Here is a 24,948-nt window from a genome sequence, read left to right on the forward strand (position 1 = left end):
AAATAATACATCCAAGGGCAAAAAAATGAGGTTACAACAATCACTTGTAATCATCACGGTTACAAATAGTTTTACCATAAAAATAATACAGTAAAAAAGAAAAGTTTTTTTTTTTTTTTTATCATTATGTTTAATAGTTACATGAAGTATTCAAGTTAATTTACTATTGACCAAATGTTCTCTGTACCGGGGCATAGGTTGCACTTAGACACATGTGGGTAGATAAAATGATCATCCTATCCTCCTCAATGGTTGGCCAATGTGTCTAGGCGCGAACTATGCTACGGCACAGAGAAAATCAACCTTTTACTATTTATCATATGGTAGTACATGGGTTAGTACATATGATAGAAGATCAAGCAATCCAAGTAAGCATTTCATTGGTACAATTTTACCTTAATCTCACCCATCCCCACTCCATGTGTCTAGGGTTTTGTGCATAATCTACGTTTAGATGTGCTTCCGGACAGAGAACGTACACCCTTAGTAATGCCTTGGAGAATGTGCACCTTTAATAATGCCTTGGAATCCCTTAAAGTAAGAGAAAGGGTTTCGTACGATGGCATTGTGGAAGAACTCCTACGCCAATCACTGCACAAACAATGGCTCTTCCATTAAAAGGTCCATGACTTTCCCTATTGACTTTACCAATTGACCTGTATACTCCTATTCTGCTGTTATGGAGAATGTCAGTCTGTCAGTACTAAACCCCCATGATCAGGATGTGAGAGAGCGTGGGAAAACTTCCCCACACTGTCAGTTTTTTTTTTTTTTCTCTTAAAGCAATTATACAATTTTGGTTACAAAAGTTTCTGTTTTTAATTTGGGATAAAGAACACTAATCCGTCCTGCAGTGCAGCGTGCCTGTGCCCAGAAACAGTCATGCATGAAATGATTAGCGCACCCTTAGTCCTTTCCACTTTTTCACGGGGATGCATTAGTTATTTCACATGTGGATGGGTCTGGACACAGGTACATGCTGCACTGCGTGACCGGTTACTTTTTTTTCTCCCAATTTAATTTTTTGCAAAATTGTTTCCGAATGCATGATGCACTGAAGCGTACAAAGCCATTGGATGTGAACAACGATCCATCCTCTTGAAATACTAGAATTAGCCCCACACCCCCTTCTTATTCCACGAATCATAGATGGGCCTTCTGCGTCCATGCATGAATCCTTTGAGTTCGGTTCCTCTGCACATACCAACAGGTGATCATCCATGTGAGAGCCAACTATCTGCCCTATTTTTGCCATTTACAAGTAGGGGAGAGGTTTTTATGGAACCACAATTAAAAAGTTATTGGCTCCGAAATGTACGTTCACCTGTTGGTACATGCAGTTGATCCATTCTTGAATCCTTTCCCCTTGTTTTTTAAACCGATTCCACTACCCTCCCCTGCTCTCTACTCGCAACCAGATGAAACCATTATAATGGAGGCACAGTACCCGGGTTATTATGCTGGGAAAAACACAGGGAGAGGAAGCAATATGTTTTTTTTTTTAAATAGCTTTGTTAAAACGAAAATCAACGACCAGTCACCAGAGGATGTCTCCCAGAAAAAAAGGGTACCCCTCCTCCGCCCCCCCCCCCCCCTCACCCCCAAAAAAAAAACATTCCCACCCTTTTTTTTTTTTCTGATCCCACTGATTCATCAATACGGCTCCAGACACCTTTGAGAGCCTGGTTTTCCACAGTAAAAAGAAGATTGATAGATTAGAGTAGTTCTTCAAAATAAAAAATCCAACCAAATCCACTACCCACAGCAGCTTTCACCCATGCCTCACTAATTTACTCCTGACCCTGAATCATGCTTAACAGACATGTACACTCGGATGTAAAAGTGAAAACTTTCACTTAGAATTAACATACTCAAACTGATCAAGTAGCAATGAATATACCTGCACGGCTTTCTTGATCAAGCAACTACCCTACTTAGCCGTATGAAGAAATGGCTTTGAACAAGAAAACACGAGTTCAATATTTTTCACTCTTCAATACCATAACCAGCAGCAACTCGAACAGTGCCACTGCTCCGGCCAGAAAAGTTTCCCCCACGCCTCGAGTGATCCTGACCCCTCTCACGATATCTTGAACCCATGACATGTGCACCATCAGCTGCCCTTTCAGAGGAGTCCTCCGGTTTATTGTTGTGTGACCCAACTGGTTGGTACTCATAATGCAAATTATGCTTCTTGTCACCATTTGTAGTCGTATGATGTTGCTTGCTGCTATCTTGCCCTGTTGGGTTGCGACCTGCATGAGGAGATTCCTGTGTCCTGTTGAAACGACCATTTGGGTGCCCCTGCCTGCGCAATCCAGAAGAAAACTGTTGCTCCCGTTGGGTATCCACATTTGCAGGACTGACTTCGCTCTGGTTAACAGGATCTTTGTTTGGTACACATTGTTTGAATGAACCTACAGCCTTCCTTTCTTTCTTAATCTCACGGCTGCGTACAGTGGATATTTCAGTGACAGTCTTCAAAGTCTCTGACTGATGAGGCTGAGGTTGGTCTGGAAAAACAACATGATCCATGACGCTTTGTGATGCACAGCCATCAGCATGCTGAGTAAACTCCTTTCCATAAGTCCTACTAACGTGAACTGTAACCTTCTGGTTGCCATTGCCCCTGTTGCTTTGCCGGTTATGAAAAGCATGCGGCTGAGATTTTGGTTGCCACTGGGATGTTGAATGTTCTCCAGCAAGGTTTTCTCGCTGCACAACTCTTCCCTCTGCCTGGCTTGCCTCAATGGCTGAAGTTTGAGTATCAATCTTATCAGTGGCCCCACCATGTAAATCTTTCTGATCAACAACATTGCGATTGTGCCCTGCACCTTTCTGCCCCTTAAGTGGATGCCGTTTCCCTCTCCCCATTACACTGTGATCTTTAACATCAGTTGAAGCTCGATAAGTTGAGACAGGATTATTAGAAGTCCAGTCGTCAGAATATTTTTCTGGCCCTTTTGGAGAGTATGCCTCTGACTCCTGGGGTTGGTGTTTCTCGATGGGTTGATAAGCATTCTTGCCAGTGCCTGAAGAGAGAGATGATCCTTCATGCGAGCCTTGCAGAGGAGGCGGTTCCGTAAAACCACGTTGGCGCCACGATCCATGAGCTTTACCAGGCTTGTTATGCCTGCTTCCCCCATTCTTATGCTCAATGGCGGTGCCTGATTTCCCAGTAGCCAAGCCATCAGGACATCCACCTTCGGTACCCTGAGAACCAGATTCTACTCTCTGTGGTGCCTCATGAGGTACGGATTGATTAATTATAGGAGATGATGGTCGTTCAGCACTACACTGCTGCAACATTTCTTTAGCCACAGGCTTTGGGACATATCTCTCCATTTCAGCCCTCTTGCCTTTTATCATATTGCTCTGCATACCCTGCCCATTCTTTGTAAAGGAAGCATTAGCCTCAGAAGTACTGCTGTGGCTGGCACCTTCCGATGCCTCATTCTTGTTCTGTGACCGGACAGGAGCCCAGACAACAGCCTCACCACCATGAAATTTATCTGCTGATCTAGTAGCTTGTTGGCTTTTTGGCATCCGGCGAGACTGAGGCCTCCATTGGTTGTTTGCTCTACCGCGGGCTTCTTCAGTTGACAGAGACCAACCTTGGGCTGCAGATGGAACACTCTGAGAATCTTGAACCTCCGCAGACTCCCTTGAAGTCATGACATGAACCGAGGATACTTCTAACGCAGCTTCAGAAGCCTTTGTTTTAGCAGTGTCAACATGAACCTTTACAGGATTTTCTTCAGTGGGTGTTGACAAGGGTAGAGCGCCAGATGAAGCTTCCTCCAGCTTGCGCTTGCTCTTCCCATTCCTTTGTGGTTTTCTCTTCTGTGGTGGCAAGGGATCATCAACAGTACTATCGTTAGGTGTGGCAGAATCATCATTTGTGGCAGTTACATCTGGAACCATATTAACAGGACTTCTTAAGGCCCCAGTGCTTCCAGTGGGAGTTGGCCTTTCACTTAAAATTTTGTCTAACGGAATATTCAGCCTTTTCCGATGGCCCACTTGTTTCTGCCTGCTAGAAATGTCATCCTGTGCTGGTGAGGGTAGTGCAGGTTTAGGATTAACAGCATCCACACTATTAACATCTTGTGGCAATGGCACAGACAAGTTTTCTAACTCAACAGATTCCTGGGGTGCAAATTTCGAAGCCTCCAAAGGTACATCCTTGGAGAAGTTGCTCGACTCTCCAAGCAAATCACTGCCCTGAGAAACTGCATTGGAATTCCCACCAAGTGACGATCCTGGTGCTTCTCTGGAATTGCACATATCTACTTGGGACATGGATCCTTCTAGCTTATGCGGGATAGAGCTACTCAGTGGCACAGAGTTATCTAACTTCTGTGTTGAACTCTGTGCTTGTGTCCGCCTGTTCAACTCTTCCAATTTTGCAAGTGCCTTGGCTTTCTGCTCTCTTGTCCGTTCTTCCTCTTCCTTCTGAAGCTGCTTTACACGTTGGGTTGCTATCTCTTTCATCTTAGCACGCTGAAAGGAGAGGGGGCAAAGATTATAAGTAACTATAAAATTATAAAATATTCTAAACACATACAAAAGTAGGGAAATGATCTCCTGGACAAACTTATAAGAATGAACATCATAACCAAACTTATATTGATCAACACTCCCTTGTTCATCAAATGTTGACCAATAAAAGTCCACAACATATTTGCAAATTGACCATTGAAATCATTCCCCATTTACAAATCTACCTGTTCATTATAATTGTTTGGACCGACAGAGGATGTTTCACATTCTCCTCCAGTTCTTCCACAAATGTTTGAGTCAGACTTTTCAGGAGCTTCTTGATGAGGACCGAGGACTTTCACATTAGCATCAGAGGTCTCAATATTTGCACCAGGAATAACAGTCGAAGACTTCGCGACAATAGGTTTGTTTCTCCATTCCTCACCCCCTTGACTAGTAAACCTTCCCTTACCTTGGTTGTCCACCCTACTTTCAACAACATGCACCCTCTTGTAAATCTGACCATGATTCTTTTCTCCAACTTCAGGAGCATTCAATACATTGCCAGCTGAAGCTTGAGATTCACTGACAGGAAAGGCAACAGCTGTACCACTGGAAGTTTTCTGTTCTAGGGTCTTAGGTTTCATAGAAGCACCACATTCTTGAGATGACAAAATTGGCTTTCCAGTAATATAAGGTTTTTCAGCAGAGGCAGAAACAGAAACAGCTCCATTCATGGAATGGTCGACATTACCACTCACAACCCTTGACCTTTTCATTTTCTCATCTCTACTAGAAATAGAGCCACCATCATACCGGCCTTCAGAAATCCGAGCTTTAGTATTTAAGCCCTCTATTTTGTCTATCAGAGAGGGATTTCTTTTTGTAGCAGGGAATTGTTGTGGACCTCCTGGAATAGGTGCCGATTCTTCTTTCTTTACCAAACTGTCATTAACTGCCTTAGTATTGCTCATAATTCCAGGAACGTCCATGCCAACAGGAACAGAAGAAACTTCCTGATTATCAGGGGGTTGTGAAGAAGCTTTTTCACCAGAAACTGTTTTCAGCAAATCCACAGCTTTATCCTTTTTGTAATCTGTTACCCAATCATTCTCCACAGAAGCTCTCGGTTGCTTCCCTCCTTCAAGTGGTGCATTGGTTGGTAAGGCAATCCCTCCCTTATCTTCTCTATCCTTTTCTTCCCAACCATCCTGTTGCTTCAAAAGAACCTTGTACGGACCCCGTTGAGCACCATGAGAATGAGAACGTTCCACCTGTTCGTTCATCATAGCGGTGCTGGCAGAACCATATCCACCAGGCCTGGCATGAAAATTACCAGAGTCATGATGGAAGTTCTGGTTTGGGAATCTGTTATATACACAAGGACCAGCTGCCATGCCCAAGACCGGAGCATCTCGATCACTGGAATTGCACATAGCCATGAGTGGGGGACCATAATAGCTCTCATAAGGCACCATACCAGGGTAAACACCAGGCCTCATGGGTATCATAGGACGCATGTAAGATTCAGGAATTTGGGGCCGGTAAGATTCTGCATGTTTTGGGTGATAATTGCTTGGGCCAGCTCCAGGTCGTGGAACCGGCTGTGGGTTAGCTAAAGGTCTAGGTGGAACTTGTGGATGATAATAATTAAATGGTTCAAGAGGATAGCTACCAGGAGGGACAGGCCCATATGGTGGACCACCTGGAGGTCCTCTATACCAGACTCCCTCAGAAGAGTGTCGTACAGGTGTACCATGCCAATGGTCAAGATGCTGATGTGGCATAGTATTAGGAAATGGTTGAGGTTCCCTCCGCCACTTCTCTGTGCTAGGTGGGGCCTCATCTCCAACAAATGGGGACTTATCACCTGTCCAAGTATTTGCAGTCTCCCCGTCTGCATTGACATCAACTGGCTCGTGGTCTGTAATATAAAACAGCAAGAAACAACCCTTAATAAGATGGCTAAAATCCGATCACTTTAAACTTTGGATTAAGAAGAACAGTGACACTGCCAATCTTCTCTTCATGAGCATATATGCATACTTACCAGAAGAAGTTCCTGAACTCTCTTTCAGGGTTGAAACTATACCAGAAGCTGAGACAGGACGCCCTTGCGAACTGTGACCTGCCAATAAAGCATTGACCAAACAATCAAATATTTAAGGGAGAGGATCAACACACTGCCCGCTTATATTAGCATCTTACACGCCAACCCAACAGCTGGTAGCGAAACAATATCTTTATAGTATATTTAAGGAGAAAGGAGAGAGGAGAGAGACTATGAGAGGGAAGTCTACACTGGCAGTGTGTACTTCCTTTCACAATATATTAATAAAATCTCTATGGGAGAAATATATGTGATACATTGCCCAGCTAGGTCATAACTAAACCATTACTTAACTACAAAACTGACTGCATTTACAGCCCTGCCCAGCTAGGTCATAACTAAACCATCACTTAACAACAAATCTGACTGCATTTACAGCACCAAGAGTTCAACTTTCTTTCAAAATGGGATGAAGTCAAACCTTCCACTCAGCTATACGCAAGCAAACTAGATAAACTAGATTTCCCTCGATATCCCAACACTACAGCATACTGGAATGTATAGTGGTTTCACTGTACTGGGAAAAATACATGCGTTATATACATACTGTAAGACCATCTTTGCAACCCAAATAAAAAATTTATTATATTCAGGGAAACTAAAGCACATCAATGCCAAATAAATAGTACAACAGTTGTGATAGAGAAATAAAATATGTAATATTATTTGGAAAAACAAATAATAGTAACATTATTTGGGAAACACAATAATAGTAATAATAATACGGAAATTTAAAATGCTACATAGCTTCGTGAACTCTCTCTTTGTCACAAGGTAAGGCATGTAACGGGCTTGGATGGGTGCTGGCAGGCAATAGAAACCCCAAAACCCATCTCATTGATCAAGTTTCAGCCTGGAAACAAGGAAAGAGATCAAAAATAAGTTTAAAGTAGCAGGTTTCATACTTTCATACACAATGTGGGAATGGCTTCGACACACAGTTTATTTGGCTCATGTGGCATTATTCTTTGATTCTAGACTTTCTAGACATATCGTCCACATCATCATCTAATAATGAATTGATCTCCATACCAATTTGACTTCTCCCAATTAAATAAACTTGTTTAACACGGTTTGAAAAATGTCAATTTCTCTTGGGATTGTTTGAAGAACAGAACCTCACAAACAGGGGGGAAAAGAACCATACAAGGTAGACCACACGGTTGAAATGGGCCACCGAATTTGACATGGGGCCTATCAGATGTACAAGGTAGAAAAGCAGTCAGTATGGACTGACATAGGAAACTTCCCGAAGTTCGCGTGCAAGAAACTTTTATCTTAAAAGTCTGAACAACAAAAAAATTCCAGTCCACTGTCATGGAATCTGTCAGCATTCTGTAACTTCCATCAATTTGAACTTGCGTTTGAGGCACTTCCAAAGTAATTTTCAGCTCGAATTTGACTAGTGAGCGGGCAAGTTATGGACCCACATTTGCCAAATGATCTGATGAAGACAAAGTTCCCAAACTTTGTGACAAACAAGCAACCTCCAGGGTAGCAATACTAATATTAAAATTCAAGTTTCCCCATCATAGCTACAATACCGAATGCCCAATGTGAATCTCCAACACTTTCTGAAATCGTTGTTGCATATAGCACAAACAAAGATAATTCAAAAATATCCTTCTGCTCAGTCAATATGACTCCAAACCTCTTTTAAATGTTTAACGGTCAAGGAGAAATTTCACAAATATTGCTAAAAAATAGAAAACATACACACCTTTTTGTCCAGGACACTCGCTGTTCTTTTCAGAGCCAAGAGTCGGAAAATCACCAGAGCTCAGAGTGAACCTGTTAACCTTGGAGGATGCAGACCCCTGCTTGAAAAATAATGAATGACTAAAGTAGATCAGGCCATCAGGACACAGTTCAACAGTCAGACACAAACTATGATACAAGCAGGGTACTAAAACAAGACAAGATCACTAACTTTAACATATACCTAACAAATTAATAGAAGGAACCAATTCTATGTGTTCACAGTTCATACTTCTTTTTTCAGATGCATTTGCAGTTAAAATTTAGAAAGTGAAGAGTCAATTCAACCACAAGAGTATACTTCTTTTTTCAGATGCATTTGCAGTCAAAATTTAGAAACTGAAGAGTCAATTCAACCACAAGATTATTCACCCCAAAAACAAAAAAATCAACCACAAGACAAATACCAATTTTTCTGCAGTCCCCAATGCACCCCATGCAACAGAATTTTCAGAACTGGGCTCAGCAAACCGAGATAGCTGACCGCTACCAGGTCTTGTTTCAGCACTACGAGGACGCGTTGTCGCCATCGATGTCTGATTTGATGCCAATACCCCAGATGATGACGATGGCCTAGAATTTGGACCCCACGCATTAGGCGCAGGTTCATGGGATCTATCACTACCAGCTGTCGATGGTCGAGTGCCATTTCCACCAGATGAAGGGCGGCCATTAAACCGACTTGGTGAACCAGCAACTCCATCAGAACTAGGAGGTGACAATGCTGAAGAACCCCATGTATTTGGTGCAGAAGAAGATGAACAGTTTGCCCAGCTAAGTGTGCCCCTAAAAAGTGCACCAGAATCTGTCATATGGCCATATGAGAAAGAGAGAATATTGTTTGGCTTATTTTCACCATTAAACACACAAATCTATGTTCAAGCTAAATTACTGAAAAAAAGAAGCAACTCACATAAACCTAACATGGATCAAGGGAAAAATAAATAGAAAAAATAATAATAAGAATATGCCAAGAGTAAGATAGGAATGGACTCACTTTGGGACTATTTCTACATTTGGGTCCAGACCATGGTTCTCCAACCTTGCAATAACACAAGGGGGAAGTTAAGGATAAAGAGAAACGGACACAATCAGCAGCAGGAAGAAGCATTACTCTTAACATAAGTGAATACCTTTGACTGGGTAGATTAACAGGCTTTGGAACAGCAACTTTCCCCAAAACTGTCATGCCCCCTCTTCGTGCAGAGCCAGTACCCCATCTACATAATAAATATAAAAAAGATCATACAACAACGGATAAAAATGTCTTCAGAATGATAGGTATGAGAAAAATAACTAATAATGACTATCATAACTTAAGAACCTAATGATAAATCTCAAGACAAATGGAAAGAAAGATTAAGTCAGTAGATACACTTCCTCCCAAGAATGTTAAGATCAAGGAAGAGCTAAGTGTGCTTGTTCAGAATATACACTCACGGTCACTAATGTTAAAACAAAGAAGAAGTAGGCTCCCATTTTTATTTTTGTTTCTTTGGAGTGGGGAGGGGAAGAATAGAATTAGGCCAATGCATTGTATCACAGAAATGAAGAAACATATCATAGATACAACTCAAAACTAAAGCACTCCCACTCTCAAAGCAGTTAATCTTTAAATGCAAAGTTACAAACCTAGATGAACTTACGATCAGCAATCGTAGAGAAAGCAAAACCACTGTATTGAAAACTGAACAGTTGCAAAAACACAGCAGAGTAGAAAAATAGATGTACCTTCGGTCTCCAGTCAACATACTTGAAGCCATAGTGCAACTGTAGTTGCACAGTCATCCAATCAGATAGATAAAGCCTAAGAACAACATGAGAGTGAAATTCATAATCCAACCAAAGCTGAAGCTGGTTAATTTAAATAAATACCAGCAAGTTGGTTTGAATTCTACCAAGCCCGCATGCTTCAGAACAGTAACTCAAGACAAAACATGATCATAAGTCATAATTCATACCTAATCTAAACATAAACTATAACTAGCTTATAAGAGTATGTGTATACCTGACAAGAACTCATGTTACAACTTCAAAGTAAAAGCTTTAACATATAAAGGAAATAAAACTAAGAGATCTACCCCAAAAAAAATATTTCTATCAAAGACTTGAAAACCAAAAAGACAATTAAGAATTGAGATCTAACTGCTAAACTTAAATTTTTAATGGGGGCAGGTTCCTTTGACTGTAGAAGGAACACTTTCCCACACGGCCATTATATCTGCCACACAGCAGCTAGGTAAGTGTCCAGAGTTAGTGGTGATGCAGATCAATCAGATCGGATAGGCCTGCTGGAATGGGCCCACTGATGAGATAGGATGAGAGGATTCAGATCTGATGGATTAGATTGCTCAGTTATAATCCTCGATCTAACGATCATATTCTATAGAAGATGGTAACAAAATCTTAAGATAATATCTCAGATTTAGTAATAAGAAACTAACTAAAAGATGTGAGATCGATAAAGAAGGTAGGACAAAGAAACTATTGTGCTGTCCAAGGAATCAATTGGAGGAAAGGAAGGAGACATAGAAGACAGCTCGCAAGTGAGAGAGGAAATAGGGGAGTACAATAAGGTGTGATTGGGAGGAAGAGAGAAAATAATAAGAGGGAAAGAGAAAGAAATTTCTCATCAGATAAAGAGGAGAGAGAGAGAGAGAGACAGAGAGACAGAAGCCAGCAAGGCAATCATCAATAAACCAAAACTAATCCATTCAATTCCATAATCGTAAGGGGCACCGAGGCTCCCGCGACTACAGAGTCTGCGAGGGGCAAATCTAGCCTTACCCCCTACTTCACAGGAGCATGGAACAAGAACTCGCCAAGATCTCGGTAATATCTCGCTATTTTCAAAAGGCAAGATGAGATGGAAGGGGAAATGGAAAACTACAATGTTTCGGTCAAGATCTCGGTTCGACCGAGACTGAACCAAAACCCCCTTTAAAAGTTATGTTTTAACTCGACTGGTCTCGTTGCTCTCGGTTGTCTTGACAGTGAAGCTCCAAGCTCCTTGAAAATTTTGGTTTTGATCCCATTTTTCGATGGAAAACTCGCCGGAATGCGTGGAGATACGCCAACAATCATCGAATTTGCATCTCATCGCAACCGCCCCTTCCATACCCATACCCTAGGATAGGGTTTCTTCGGATAGTTGATGACAACACTTGTATATATTATGTGGAAGAGTACATGCAATGCTTCAGCAGCACAATGACATGGGAAGCCTATGTGTCACATACAGAGGCTAACTTACTTCGCAAGTAAGGGCTTGGAATCATAGAGGTATATGTTAAGATTGATGTATTTTACACTTTCACATTTTTAATGCTTATTTAAGTAATTAAGTTGTTTTACATTAATTGTATGCTTTGATTGCTTTCTATTACTAACTTAGGAGTAGAATAGGGCCTATTAGTAGTTTAGTACGTCGTAGCCTACCAACCTAGGGTCCGAAGTCACTCTCCTATTTGGACTTTGATTTTGGAAAATTCGATAGTGCCATTGTACCAAGTTTCATGACCAAACTAGGTCCAAAACCCACTGAAACCATCAAACGAGTTTTAAAAAAAAGTGCACCAACTCGGTCTTTTGGCTGGGCGAACTAGTACCGAAACCGAGCTCTCAAACCATGACAGGAAAGGCTGTTTCCAAGTTTGAACCTGCAACCAATAGGTTGCAATAGCACAACTTAACCGAAGGCTTGCCTACTAAATCAACTAAAAAAGTTTCCTTGTGGGGGAATGTACCGCCCAGGCGCCCACATCCAGGCACAATGGGGGGAAAATGACAGCCCCACCCCTAATGAAAGGTGGAAATCCTGCCCCTATGATGCTTCCGTGCACATTCTCATTGGCCCCCCACGTGCACAAGGGACATCCCCCCCCTCCCGAGAACTCTTACCCTAAAATATAATATCTAGACTTTCCTGAGTAAGACTCTTGAATAGCTAAGGATTCAACAATCTAAATTTCTTGAACTGACTCAAAGACTAACAAATTACAACCCACGACCATTCTAAGAATAAAGATAACATAAATTCTTAACCAAATATCAACACAAACATGGAACCCACCAAAATAACACATTAATTTCGTGCAGGTTTTAAAACACCCCACTTTTGGGCTCTATATTTCAGCCGATTACAAGAATAAACCCAAAAACTAAGGTCCAGCCCAAACCAGGCCCAAATTTAAGCAGGGCCTCCATTATTCCCTCCTTATTAAAAAAGACTCAGTCCTAGAGTCTTGTAGTGCCGTAGCACCACCATCACTCGATTGGCATCCTTGATCATCCATTTTGATAGGATGATGAACCTACACATCAATAAAATAAACTCGCCAACATTCAGCTTCTTAACATTCAAGATTTGTGGAGGAAGAAGGAAATCAATGGTCTTGATCTCTTCAGATTGTATATCCTCAAATGGAATCCGTTCTTTGGGCCACACAACTTCAATTGGACCATTGATCAATTCTTCAGCTTCAATCTCATTTCTGGCCCTCTTGAAGATTATCCACTTCTAGTTATTCTTCAGTAATTTAAATATAATTTCACTTATTTTATTGAAGGCCTCTCTAGTCTCTATAATGCCCTCTAATTCCATAAAGTAGTCCTAATGTCTTGAATGCTGTCTTGAATGCTCTCTTAGATTGAATAAATATACTCTATCATCGAAAGGATTAAGTCGTAGATGTATTGATCAACCTCTATGATGAAGAGCTTCAAGTTTGGCTCTAATACCAAACTGATGAAAGTCGATCAGATCCATCAATGGGCCAACTGATGAGATTGGACGACAGTATTCAGATATGATGGTTCAGATTTCTCAGTTCTAATCCATGAACTAACGGTCAGATGTTATAGAAGATAATAGAATCTTAAGATAATCTCAAATATAGTAATAAGAAAGAAACTAACTAAAAGATTTGAGATCGATAAAGAACAAAAGAGGAGAGAAAGAAACTATTGTGCTGTTTAAAAATCAATTGGAGGGGGAAGAGAGAGAGAGAGAGAGAGAGAAGACAGCTCGCAAGTGAGAGAGCAAATAGGGGAGTAAATAATAAGGTACAATTTGGAAGAAGGAAATAATGACCGGGAAAGAGAGAAATATCTTACCCAATAGAGAGAGAGAGAGGCCAGCAAGGCAATCATAAACAAACCAAAACAAATCCATGCAAGTCCATAATCATAGAGGGGTACAATGCTTATTTATAGGGGAAAAATCTTCTATATCAACTTATATACTAATAGAATATAGGCAAATTATTTATTGTCACAAGGCACTGTTATTTTCCAAACATCACAAGACATCTATTCTGCCATGTGGACAGACTATGTGTCCATTCCAACCGTTGGATAAAGATGACACGATCTAGATTAACAATATGTCAACTTTCAGAGTATAATTCAATCAAATACCCCTCCTTGAATTGGCATGCATCTCATGTATGTCCATGCATGTGTACCAATACATTACTAGACACTTTTCCAACTCTGAGTACAAATAAACGGTTTAGATTAAAAGAACCATACAAATGGATGACTCATATTTGTCTTGTGATTTCCAGAAACGTCACATGCCATTGTTACACTGATAAGTGATAACTACCATAAAATATAATACCTAGACTTTCCTAACTATGATTCTTGGACGGCTAAGGATTTTAGAATCTCCTAAACTGACACAAAGACTAACAATTTACAGTCCACAACTAGACTATAAATAAAATGTAATGTAAATTCATAACGAACTATCAACATCAACATGGGACCTACCAAAATAAAATAATAACTTCGTGCACCCCTTAAACCCCCAGTTTTGGGCCTTTTAATTCATCACATTAAGAGAATAAAACCCAAGAACTAAGGCCCACCCAACTAGTACTAAAACCTCACCCAAATTTAAACCAGGCCTGCATTAATTGGACTGTGTTTTCATGCCATCTCCTAGTCATGTGTCGAATTTCTGGTCACTTTGACACCTTCATTTGTCAATATGGTGCTGCCAAATTTATTCAATTGATTTTGGAACTGTTTGAACAGCAAGAATCATAGCAAAAACCAGGAGAAAAGTGCAGCCAACCAATTGTTGTAAGCAATACCTGCCCTAAATAATATGTTAATAAATTACAAATAATTTATTTAAACTTCCACAAATTGAAATAAAAATAATTTAACTTCTCCACTTGAGAAACTATATGTCAATATAAAGAATTTTGAATTTGTAAAGTAAAAATTGTCATTCAAGGTATCAAAATCCCCATTCGGTATTTTTTGGGATGCAATGAGACCATAGCTCGAGGTCTCACCAAGATCTCGCAAGATCTTGGTAATTACCTCGGTGTTTCAAGCTACCGATTCGAAACCAGCCACGAAACAAGAAAAGAACATAGTCCCGACCAAAATTTCAGCATCTCAATGAAATTTTGGTCCGAGATTTTGCATCGGGTCGAAATGTTACAATCCAACTTGTATAAATACCAAAACTCGACTTGTTTCAGTCAAATTTTCGACCAACCCTCTGTGGACTCAACTGGTTTTGTCTCGAAGAACCCCCCCCCATCCTATTTGCTCCAAATCTACCCAAACAAGCTTGGAAGAAGAGGAATTGTTAATCAACAACTACCTTCCCTGGAGAAGATTTGAACTTGTAGGTAACACATTTGGAAGAGACTTGTGTGGAATATGCCATATCAATAATTCTATATATATATACAGCATACACTACCGACCTAGGGCCCCAAGTCAAACTACCATATTTTTAAAAAAACTAAGGGTTCCACTATGTCTCTAGGGCCTAAAATAGATTGTTCTGCAGGTTTAATGACCTAATTAGGTCATATGGCCACTGAAACTAGGGGCCGGAATTTTTTTTTTAAAAATGCATCATTTTGGCCAATATCTTGGTATCTCGTCAAGAATACTTGGTTTTTAGGCTGGTCAAAACCATTCCCGATACCAAGACCGAGAACCTTGAATGACACATGTTCATTTTGTTTTTTGACAAGCACACCCATATGTAAGCAATTAGTATTTTGAGCCCTCATAGTGATGCAGCTCCAAGAAGGAAGAAGAAGAAGAAGAAGCCCTGAACTTAGGGCTAGAGAGCCATAGATTAGGATTATTATTTTCCATACTTGGTTTATTTTCCTGTTTTTAGATTGAACCGGTTTAGAATTGGTTGCATCCAATTGGTTCAATTGGTCTAATTTAAGTGAAGTGTTCCTACTGGTTAATAGGTCCTTATATCCTATTGGCTAGTATGGAATCTTCTTTTAAATTAGTTGTTTTAAATTAGGTTCTCTTATTTTAAGTTAGTAGGGGTATCTTAGTCAATTTACTGTTTTAAATTAGTTAAGTTAGATTAAATCTCTCCTTTCCACGATTTTAAAAGGTGGAGACTTTAATTTGTACTAGGATTTGGCCATTGGCCCTTTATTATAAAAGTAGAAATCATGGGAGGCTCCCCCACATTGAAATTTTGAAAAAAATACTGTTTCTGCTGCTGGCCGACTGCTGCTGCTGTTCCTGCTCCTTTGTGAGTGCATCCTTGTGGATTTCAAGGTGGATAGGGTGGGTGGATTCCTGCGACTCCTTGCATCGAGACGATCGGGAGGTTCCTTCAATTGTCAAGCTGCTGCCGATGGATTCCAGTGTTTAGTTTGAATTTTAAATTCTGTTTTTTTTCATTCATCCTCCCTCCCAACCATTCCCCTTTTATTTTATTTGAATCCCATCAATTCCCTTAAACCCTAGATCATCTAAGTGACATTAAACCTTCATCCATTATCAGAATTCAATCAAATTCATACTACAGCCCCTTCATACCACTACCTATACTCGATCCCAAGCTGCAGCCTTATTTGTCTCTCAAATCCTAAAATCCCCCAACTCCACTAAACCCCAAAACCCCTAAAATTCCAGAATCAGTACTTCTAACCATCAAAAACCTCCCATACTTGGATCGAACCCTCCCCTCCCTACCTGGAAAATTCGACCCTAACCCTAGCCCTAAACTCCCATTAAAAACCCTAATTTCAACCTAAGTTCTAAATCCCAAAACCCTAACCCTAGAATTTCAGAATTTTAATTTCTGTTTAAACCCATTCCAAACCTATTACATTAGCTTCCTTTTGACCTGCACATCATTACTAAATAAAACCCTAGCTCAAATACCTCATCCTAACCCTATTTCTGCCCTAGTTTACCTATTATGCCCATTCAAACCAGCAGTCCATTGAGATCCTGTTGTTTGGCCTCTAATAGGATCCTTTTCCTATTTAGAGCTACATTAAATTTGGTATCAGAGCCATGGATGAACATGGCAATACGGTGCTGCCACAACCAGCTGACCCTATGGCAGCAATGTTAGAGATGTTCAGAAAATTTACTGCTGATCAAAAGGCTACAACTGATGCAATTATGACTAGATTGCAACACTTGGAAGGATAGAGAATCCCTCCTGATAGGGACAGCAACCTGCCCATAGAAGAAGACAAGTACCAACTCCATTCAGTTATACAGAGACTGCCTGATAGCTATGGGAGCCCCAGAGATGACTACAGGGGTTATAGAGATGGACACATAGGTCACAGGGACAGATTCAGGACAGACCGAAATGACAGGGATGATAGAGATTATTATAGAGGTCGTCGGGACAGACCTAGATATGCCCGTGAACCTTCTCGGGAACACAGCGATCACCACCAAGGCTACAGAGACAGAGATAGAGAAGACCGGGACAAAGACAAAGGTCGGCAGCTGATTTTTTAGGAGTATATGAGGTCCTACTTCACTGGAGACCAGGGTACTAATCGGCGCTATACAGGCAACCAAAAAGTGAAGCTTGAGCTGAAAGAATTCGACGGTCACTCTGACCCCCAGGTATTTTATGATTGGCTTGTTGCAATAGAAGATTATTTCGACTAGTATGATCTATCTGAAGAGGGGGAAATGAAGTTAGTCCGCGCCAAACTTGTCGGACCAGCACGTGAGTGGTGGAGAACTACTGAAAGAGAGATGGACTTTAATGGTACTACACCCCGCACTTGGGAAGACATGCAATATGACTTGAGTAAGCAATACTTGCCAAGGCACTTCAGGTCTCAGTTGCAGGATCAATTCAACTCCCTCTGCCAAGGGACCATGACTGTGACTGAGTACATGAGGAACTTCGATGCTCTTTCTTCTGGCACTGGCATTAGGGAGGAGGACATCCAAATGCTTTCTCGATTTAGGTTGGGACTGTCAAGTGAAATCAACAGGACAATTGGGGTGGTTGACGTTGCAGACGTTCGAGATTGTTTTGAGAAGGCCTTAAAAGCAGAGGAGTTATTAGCTTCAAGTAAACAGTCGGGTTCTACCTCCAAGCCGGGCTACATCAACAATAGCACCTCAAAACAAGGTTCCTCCATAGGCAGCACCTCTCGCCCTGCTGTTCCCCCACATGTGGATGATAAGGGCAAGGCTCCTATGGGCCGAAATGACCCCTTCACTTGTTATTACTGTCAAGACAAGGGACACATTGCTAGGGACTGCCCACAAAAGAAGAAGCCTATCAACGTGGCTGGAAAAGAAGAAGTTCAAGGTGAAGATGAAGACAAAGGCGTAATTCGTATTCATGCACACCCTCCTGATGATGAGGCTGATTATTTTGATGATGATGATTTACGAGGTGTTCATGTAGTACATCAAGGGGCTGCTGCCCAGCCAGAATTCCAGCCTTCGTCATCCGTCAAAGAGTTGCTGTCCGCATACAAGCTTGAATCATTCGCTGAAGATGAACTCAAGAAACTTGATCCTGACTTGGAAGACCATTCTGTGATCTCCAGCCATTCATCGGGGATGAATGCTTTCAAGACGGGGAGAATTGATGCAGCTCCAAGAAGGAAGAAGAAGAAGAAGAAGCCCTGAACTTAGGGCTTGAATAGGGAGCCATAGGTTAGGATTATTATTTTCCATACTTAGTTTATTTTCCTCTTTTTAGATTGAACTGGTTTAGAATTGGTTGCATCCAATTGGTTCCATTGGTCTAATTTAAGTGAAGTGTTCATACTGGTTAATAGGTCCTTATATCCTATTGGCTAGTATGAAATCTTCTTTTAAATTAGTTGTTTTAAGTTAGGTTCTCTTATTTTAAGTTAGTAGGGGTATCTTAGTCAATTTACTGTTTTAAATTAGTTAAGTTAGATTAAATCTCTCCTTTCCACGCTTTTAGAAGGTGGAGACTTTAATTTGTACTAGGATTTGGCCATTGGCCCTTTATTATAAAAGTAAAAATCGTGGGAGGCTCCCCCACATTGAAAATTTGAAAAAAATACTGTTTCTGCTGCTGGCCGACTGCTGCTGCTGTTCCTGCTCCTTTGTGAGTGCATCCTTGTGGATTTCAAGGTGGATAGGGTGGGTGGATTCCTGCGACTCCTTGCATCGAGACTATCGAGAGGTTCCTTCAATTGTCAAGCTGCTGCCGGTGGATTCCAGTGGTTAGTTTGAAGTTTAAATTCTGTTTTTTTTTCATTCATCCTCCCTCCCAACCATTCCCCTTTTATTTTATTTGAATCCCATCAATTCCCTTAAACCCTAGATCATCTAAGTGACATTAAACCTTCATCCATTATCAGAATTCAATCAAATTCATACTACAGCCCCTTCATACCACTACCTATACGCGATCCCAAGCTGCTGCTTTATTTGTCTCTCAAACCCTAAAATCCTCCAACTCCATTAAACCCCAAAAACCCTAAAATTCTAGAATCAGTACTTCTAACCATCAAAAACCTCCCATACTTGGATCGAACCCTCCCCTCCCTACCTGGAAAAGTCGACCCTAACCCTAGCCCTAAACTCCCATTAAAAACCCTAATTTCAACCTAAGTTCTAAATCCCAAAACCCAAAACCCTAACCCTAGAATTTCAGAATTTTAATTTCTGTTTAAACCTATTCCAAACCTATTCCATTAGCTTCCTTTTGACCTGCACATCATTACTAAATAAAACCCTAGCTCAAATACCTCATCCTAACCCTATTTCTGCCCTAGTTTACCTATTCTGCCCATTCGAACCAGCAGTCCAGTGAGATCTTGTTGTTTGGCCTCTAATAGGATCCTTTTCCTATTTAGAGCTACATTACATAGCCATAGCTATCCAGAAATGAAAAGCATTGGACCATCACACCGACATTATCCAAGAAGATCTCATTCATATTCAAGGGACCTCAATTCCTAGCAAAGCATCAGACAAAATTCATTTACACAGCATCAGCCAAATAGGGTCCATAATGATTTGTCCAATTGCTCAAATAAAGAGGATATGGCACCCTCTTAAGCCCAAAAATCCTGCTATCATCGAATTTTCTCTAACTAGTCAATACTAGCAGTGGCCCACCTCTTATTTTTGGATACCCGATCTATGGTCCAACAAGTAACACCCATAACATGTCTCCTAGAGTCTGGGGCTGCCCATCTTTGTATCACTTCCTGATTGATGACGGGGTGAATTGCCAATGTACCATCTCCAAAACATATCAATCAAACTTGATTCCACTCAACAAAGCAACATTTCAATTAATATGAAATTAATACTGTAGTAAAATACTTATTTCACTGGCCATCCCATCAAGAGCCTTATCCTTGGTTTGATAGCAAGTCCCCAAACCTATTCTTACTACACCAGCACATATCCTTTTCAACCTTTCCCTTTTCATTCTAATTCTTTCAACTTGCAATTTATCTCTCCTCATTAGCACAGTTGTTAGTAATGTTGCACATTACCAAACCCTATCAAGACTGTGTTTGGTTGCTCTTTCCGAAGCACTGTCTTGCTTTGTAAAGTCAGAAAGCTAAAACCAGCACTTCCTAAGTAATTTGGTGGTGTTACTTTTGTGTTCTATGCGGGACAGTCTCCACTTGGAAAGTGCTGGCACAACCACGAGCCAATACTGCCAGAGTTCAAAAAGCACTTCCCATCTGAAAATGTGCCGCATCAGCATAATGACCTGACTAATGTAACTTATTTACAAGTATGCCTTCTCAAAGTCTCTCTTTTTTCCTTTTTCTTTTTTTCTTTTTTTCTTTTTTTCTTTTTTTTTTTTTTTTTTTTTTTGGGGGGAGGGGGAACCTCAAACTCAATCTATTCCTTTTAATTTTACTACTATATTTCGTTGTCATCATAAAACTAAATATCTTCCTTCGAGTTCACAACATTTCGACTTCATGGCTTGTTGAGATAAACTTGTAGACAGTCCAAGAACATCAACATGTTGCACTTAGTTGGAGTTAAATTTTACAGACATGTACTCCACATAATCCTTAACTTACATATGGTAAACAACTCAATTAGAAGGATAGTGGCAGTACTTTGCCGATAAGCTCAAGACCCAGTTGGGTAAAGCAAATAGAAACTGGGAATAATTGGTAATTAGATCTGGAAAAGAGGGTCTTTAGTTGAATTCAAAATAAAAGGGTTTTAAAAACCAGAAACAACTTAAAGAAAGAAGGGCTTAAGAGTAATTTCTTGAAATCAGTAACTGCTCCAATGGTTTTTGGTCCAACAAAGGTTGGAATTAGTTTCCAAACATCAGAATGAACAAGCATAAATGGAAAAGAACTAGCATCCATTTTCTTATGATTTTTGGGAAATGAGACACAAGAATGATAGGCTAAATGACAATAATCACATGAGAAACTGTGACCTATTTTTATTACTTTGAGAATGCAGACGAAGAGCATAAGGATGACCAAAACGTTATTTGTGCCACAAGCTGATTGTCTTTAGCTGCTAATTTTTCTTTTGACTGTAAGAGAGCAAAAGCCTGACGAGAACGCCACCCAAAATCAAAGTTTTAAGTCTTTTTTTTGTTTTGGGTTGTACGTAGGTGTTGGATAGAGTTTGAATTGCAAGTTGTTATTTCAGTTTTATAGTTAAATAGGAGTCTTTGTTTTTTGTTTTTTTTTATTTATTTAAATACTTGCATTGTAACAAACGTAGAACATAGATTGAATAAAGAATATTGTTTGGTTGCGTGATTTCCCTCCCTCCAAGCTTTCTTCTAAGATTCTTTCACCTCTCCTAACAGGCCCTCTACCAGCTAGGGTCATCAAGAGCATGCAAAAGCCCAAACAATCTCAATTGACTTCCACGCTCCTTGACACCAAAAGTGCTAACATATGTAACCAACAGTCAATCATTTCTCTAATATTAAGTTTCACTCAATTTGATCATCGAATGATATATATTACGTGCAAAGAAGGTCAAGTTGATCCGATCAAGATTTTGTTCACAGAAACTGATACCTTGTTGACAACAATCACGATGAGACCCAATCACCCAAAAAAGATCACTTTCACACAAGATAGTACATTGAAGGGGAAAATGGAATTTGACGAAGATTTTGTTCACCGACAAAGGTTTAAGATTTGATCAATAAACCAACCCAACCACCCAAAAAAATGAACTTACTTAAATGTCTCGAGTTTAAGACTTGGTCAAAATCTTGTTGATACAACAAAGGTTTCTTGATGTGTTTTATCACAGCAGCGCAGTCCATTTTACACTACTGACTAAATAGCCCATGCTATTCAGCAGTGTAATGGATATCATAATAGGATTTTATTAAGCATTTGGACCAAAAAGCACTTCCACTTCTGTGGGGAATAAAATTCATACCAATACCAACATTTAGAACTGCAAATGTTTTGTTGCGTGATGTATCCTTTCTAACCATACGATATAATTGTCATGAGTTGTTTTCTAGATTGCTCAACAATTTCACCCACAAGGCATGGCTGTTTCCAATCATCTTATGAATGTTCAATTCATTTTTTTCAGAATGTAACAATAGAGCAGAGCATTATAAAACTACCTTTCCATAACAGTTCAATAAGGAATATACCTTCACTTATCCAAAAAAAAAAAAAAAAACACTATCATCTTCAATTTCTTCCTCCTACGGGACAATCAAAACAAAAAAAAAAAAAAAAATGGCATCACGGATAACTCTCAAAAAGGATGATTAATTATCCCCTCATGTCCATTCCTACTCTAACTGGAGTTGTACCCAGAATATCGTGTCATAGTCCAATGCAAAAGCCAAATATTAAATGTCGAGTTGGACCAACTTGCTAAAGGTGTGAGTTAACCGTTTGGTGCTGCAAAAAGTTTTGGTGCAATACCGAAATATTTCCCTTCCTCTTTTTAGCTGTTTTGTATTTCTTCTTCACCTTTTGACAGAGAGCATTTTTTTATTTTTTCCGTATTTTAATCATGAAGAATCTTTGTTCGCAATCACAAAGGGTAAGAAAGAAATATCTGCATCCATATTTATTGACCCCATCTAATAGCATTCTAACCAGCATACTTTCCAAGTAAATAGTCTGTATCCTGGAGGACCATCACAAAACACTTCATCAAGTAATTCAGACAGAATTTTGATTAAAACATGTTTTTCCAGAGACATGGTTTTCAAGAAGGTAACAACCCTTAAAAATTGATGATTCCATTTGTTCAACAGGAAGCTCAAACGTCAGAATCCTACCCTCCACCATCAACCCAACCCAACCCAAGAATAAAACCTCTGCCTGGAATAAGTGATAAGATTTGGCATAAGCGCAGCAACACACTCTCTTTTATACTTAAGCTGGCCAATATATCCAACCAGGAAGTTCCTAGACAAACCCTTAAACAATCGCTATATTCACTAATCAATAATATGACGCATCATATGATTCATCTAAACACATGCCGGTATTGCAGAATAGAAAAGTTGAAACTAATCCCCCCCCCCCCCAATATATGATCAGTGTTCAACTCCCAAATAACAAACGAAAATAAATGGAAAACAAAAAAAAAAAACAACGTAAAAAAAATCCTAGCATCCGAGTTTAGAAGGAAATCGATAAACCCATCAAATAAAAAATCTGCTGCACATGGAAAAGGAACTTAATAGAGTCTCTAAATCACAGAGCCCCCTCCCCCGATCAACACAGTCCAAGGCATCTAACCTCTGTTGTTGTGCAAAATTAATAAATAACCAAAAGAACAGCCAACTGCAATCTTAAGAGGTTTTCGAAAGCAACTTGCCTGATCTCCAACGCTTTTATTCGTAAACTTCAATCTTCAAAACCCTAAAGATGCAATGAAAATAAACGATATGATGCGATTCTAAATAAGCAGCAGACAAAAAGTAGCGATCCAAACCCAACCTCCGCAGGGTTTTAACAATCTCAAGCAAATTCAGAGAAGAGATCCTTCCAATGGAAGCAATAGAATAAAGAGGTATTTACAGAGAGGGTGCAGACGATAAAAGAAATTCACACAATTTATATACTTTTTCAAGTTCGGCCGTATACGAGTCGCTCGATATTTATAGCAACGTTGCGACCTCTCGTAACGCGATTCGTGACATAAACTTCCGGAACCGGAGAAGGAATGCACGGTCGTTCTCGTTGCTAAACGATCGGTTCTTTTCTCCCTGGTTCCTAGTTCCTACTTCCTACTATGCAACAATGGCGTGTGAGAGAGAGAGAGAGAAAAGAAAACCGGAAGGAGGTCCAGGTCCGAATTTTATTCCGACCCCTCCGACCCATATATTACATGATATCGTTCTGGCCCAAGCAGTTATAGGCCCGGGATGCGACGCTTTGGGCCAAATCATCCTATTTCATTTGATGGGACCCAAACGTGGTACAATGAGCGAGTCCAAAAATGATCCAAGACGACAGGAACTGCCCAACATTTGAGTGCGGTTTGACCCATTGGAAGTTCTACCCAAAAAAGTAAAAGAAAAAATATTGGAAGTAACTATTACCAAAAAAAAACAAAATCAATTAGGTTTAGGATGAAACCCATAAATCGGTCATTGAACCAATTTGAGTATCTTTGCAGGACAAACCTAAATAGAAAACCAAAGAGTAATGGCACAAAGTGATTGAGTTCAGTAGTTCTTTCTATCAAATTATTGACTCTAGAAATATGGTAATATAGAAAAGACAAAACAAGATTGTTTAGAGCAGGATGTACCAGTTTCGATTTGGATGGTTTTGGTTTCTCTTATTGGTTTGATTTCGAATTGGTTTTGGTTTGCCTTGTAAATATATTCAAAAGTGTTAATAGAAAAGAAAATTTTCAAAGAATTTTGGATTGGTATCAGTTTCTTATCGGAATATCGATTTCGGCCTAGTTTTTAAGTTCGTTTTGGTGTATTATCAGTTTTGATACGGTCCAATTGAGTTTGGTGTCACAAAACCCCATTCCGAAAAACATGATACAATAAACTCATATCAATTCAATTTGAATTCGTCCGATTTGGCTCGTTTTGTCAATTTAGACTAGGTTTGATACCCCTATGATCGAGGAGACGTTAATTTGCCGAACACCTATTAGAATTCAAATGACCCTCTCCTTCAGGTTATGTTTGAATGATAGGAAAAGAATATAAAAACACATACAAAATAATAATGATACACAATGATTGATTTATTTGTCCATATCTCTCCTCAAATTCAATTTTTTTGGATTTTTTTTTTTACTTTTCTTCACTTTTCCTGACATCCAAACATGGTATCAAAACCATAATCTTCTTGTGAACTGTTACAGATAAAAGT

At 39.9% G+C, this 24,948-nt stretch overlaps 1 protein-coding gene across 3 annotated transcripts; it reads right to left on the reverse strand.

The window, feature by feature from the left end:
• Positions 1-1,803: 1,803 nt before the first annotated feature.
• On the reverse strand, positions 1,804-23,519 carry LOC122638292 (protein MODIFIER OF SNC1 1). Of its 3 annotated transcripts, XM_043831183.1 has the most exons (10): positions 23,426-23,519; positions 10,082-10,157; positions 9,484-9,570; positions 9,348-9,392; positions 8,746-9,136; positions 8,313-8,400; positions 6,533-6,610; positions 4,955-6,406; positions 4,728-4,837; positions 1,804-4,503 (listed from the first exon to the last, which is right to left on the reverse strand). In XM_043831183.1, exons 2-10 carry the CDS (start codon positions 10,111-10,113, stop codon positions 1,987-1,989), a joined length of 4,800 nt encoding a protein of 1,599 aa, XP_043687118.1. In that variant the 5' UTR covers positions 10,114-10,157; positions 23,426-23,519; the 3' UTR covers positions 1,804-1,986. The 3 variants fall into 3 exon arrangements, with proteins under 3 accessions (XP_043687118.1, XP_043687117.1, XP_043687116.1); XM_043831182.1 differs by having other exon boundaries at positions 4,728-6,406; positions 8,313-8,409; positions 8,758-9,136; XM_043831181.1 differs by having other exon boundaries at positions 4,728-6,406.
• Between the last annotated feature and the right edge of the window lie 1,429 nt (positions 23,520-24,948).

The sequence above is a fragment of the Telopea speciosissima genome, chromosome 8 (genome assembly GCF_018873765.1).
Source record: "Telopea speciosissima isolate NSW1024214 ecotype Mountain lineage chromosome 8, Tspe_v1, whole genome shotgun sequence".
Classification (NCBI taxonomy): Eukaryota; Viridiplantae; Streptophyta; class Magnoliopsida; order Proteales; family Proteaceae; genus Telopea; species Telopea speciosissima.

What these genes read in the sequence shown, in the direction of transcription:
- LOC122638292 (XM_043831181.1), bottom strand. Translation starts at nt 10,113, where the DNA reads ATGGCTTCAAGTATGTTGACTGGAGACCGAAG. An exon ending in ATGTTGACTGGAGACCGAAG is followed by an intron (nt 9,571 to 10,081) that starts GTACATCTATTT and finishes TTTATTATGTAG; the next exon opens with ATGGGGTACTGGCTCTGCAC. An exon ending in AATGTAGAAATAGTCCCAAA is followed by an intron (nt 9,137 to 9,347) that starts GTGAGTCCATTC and finishes TGCACTTTTTAG; the next exon opens with GGGCACACTTAGCTGGGCAA.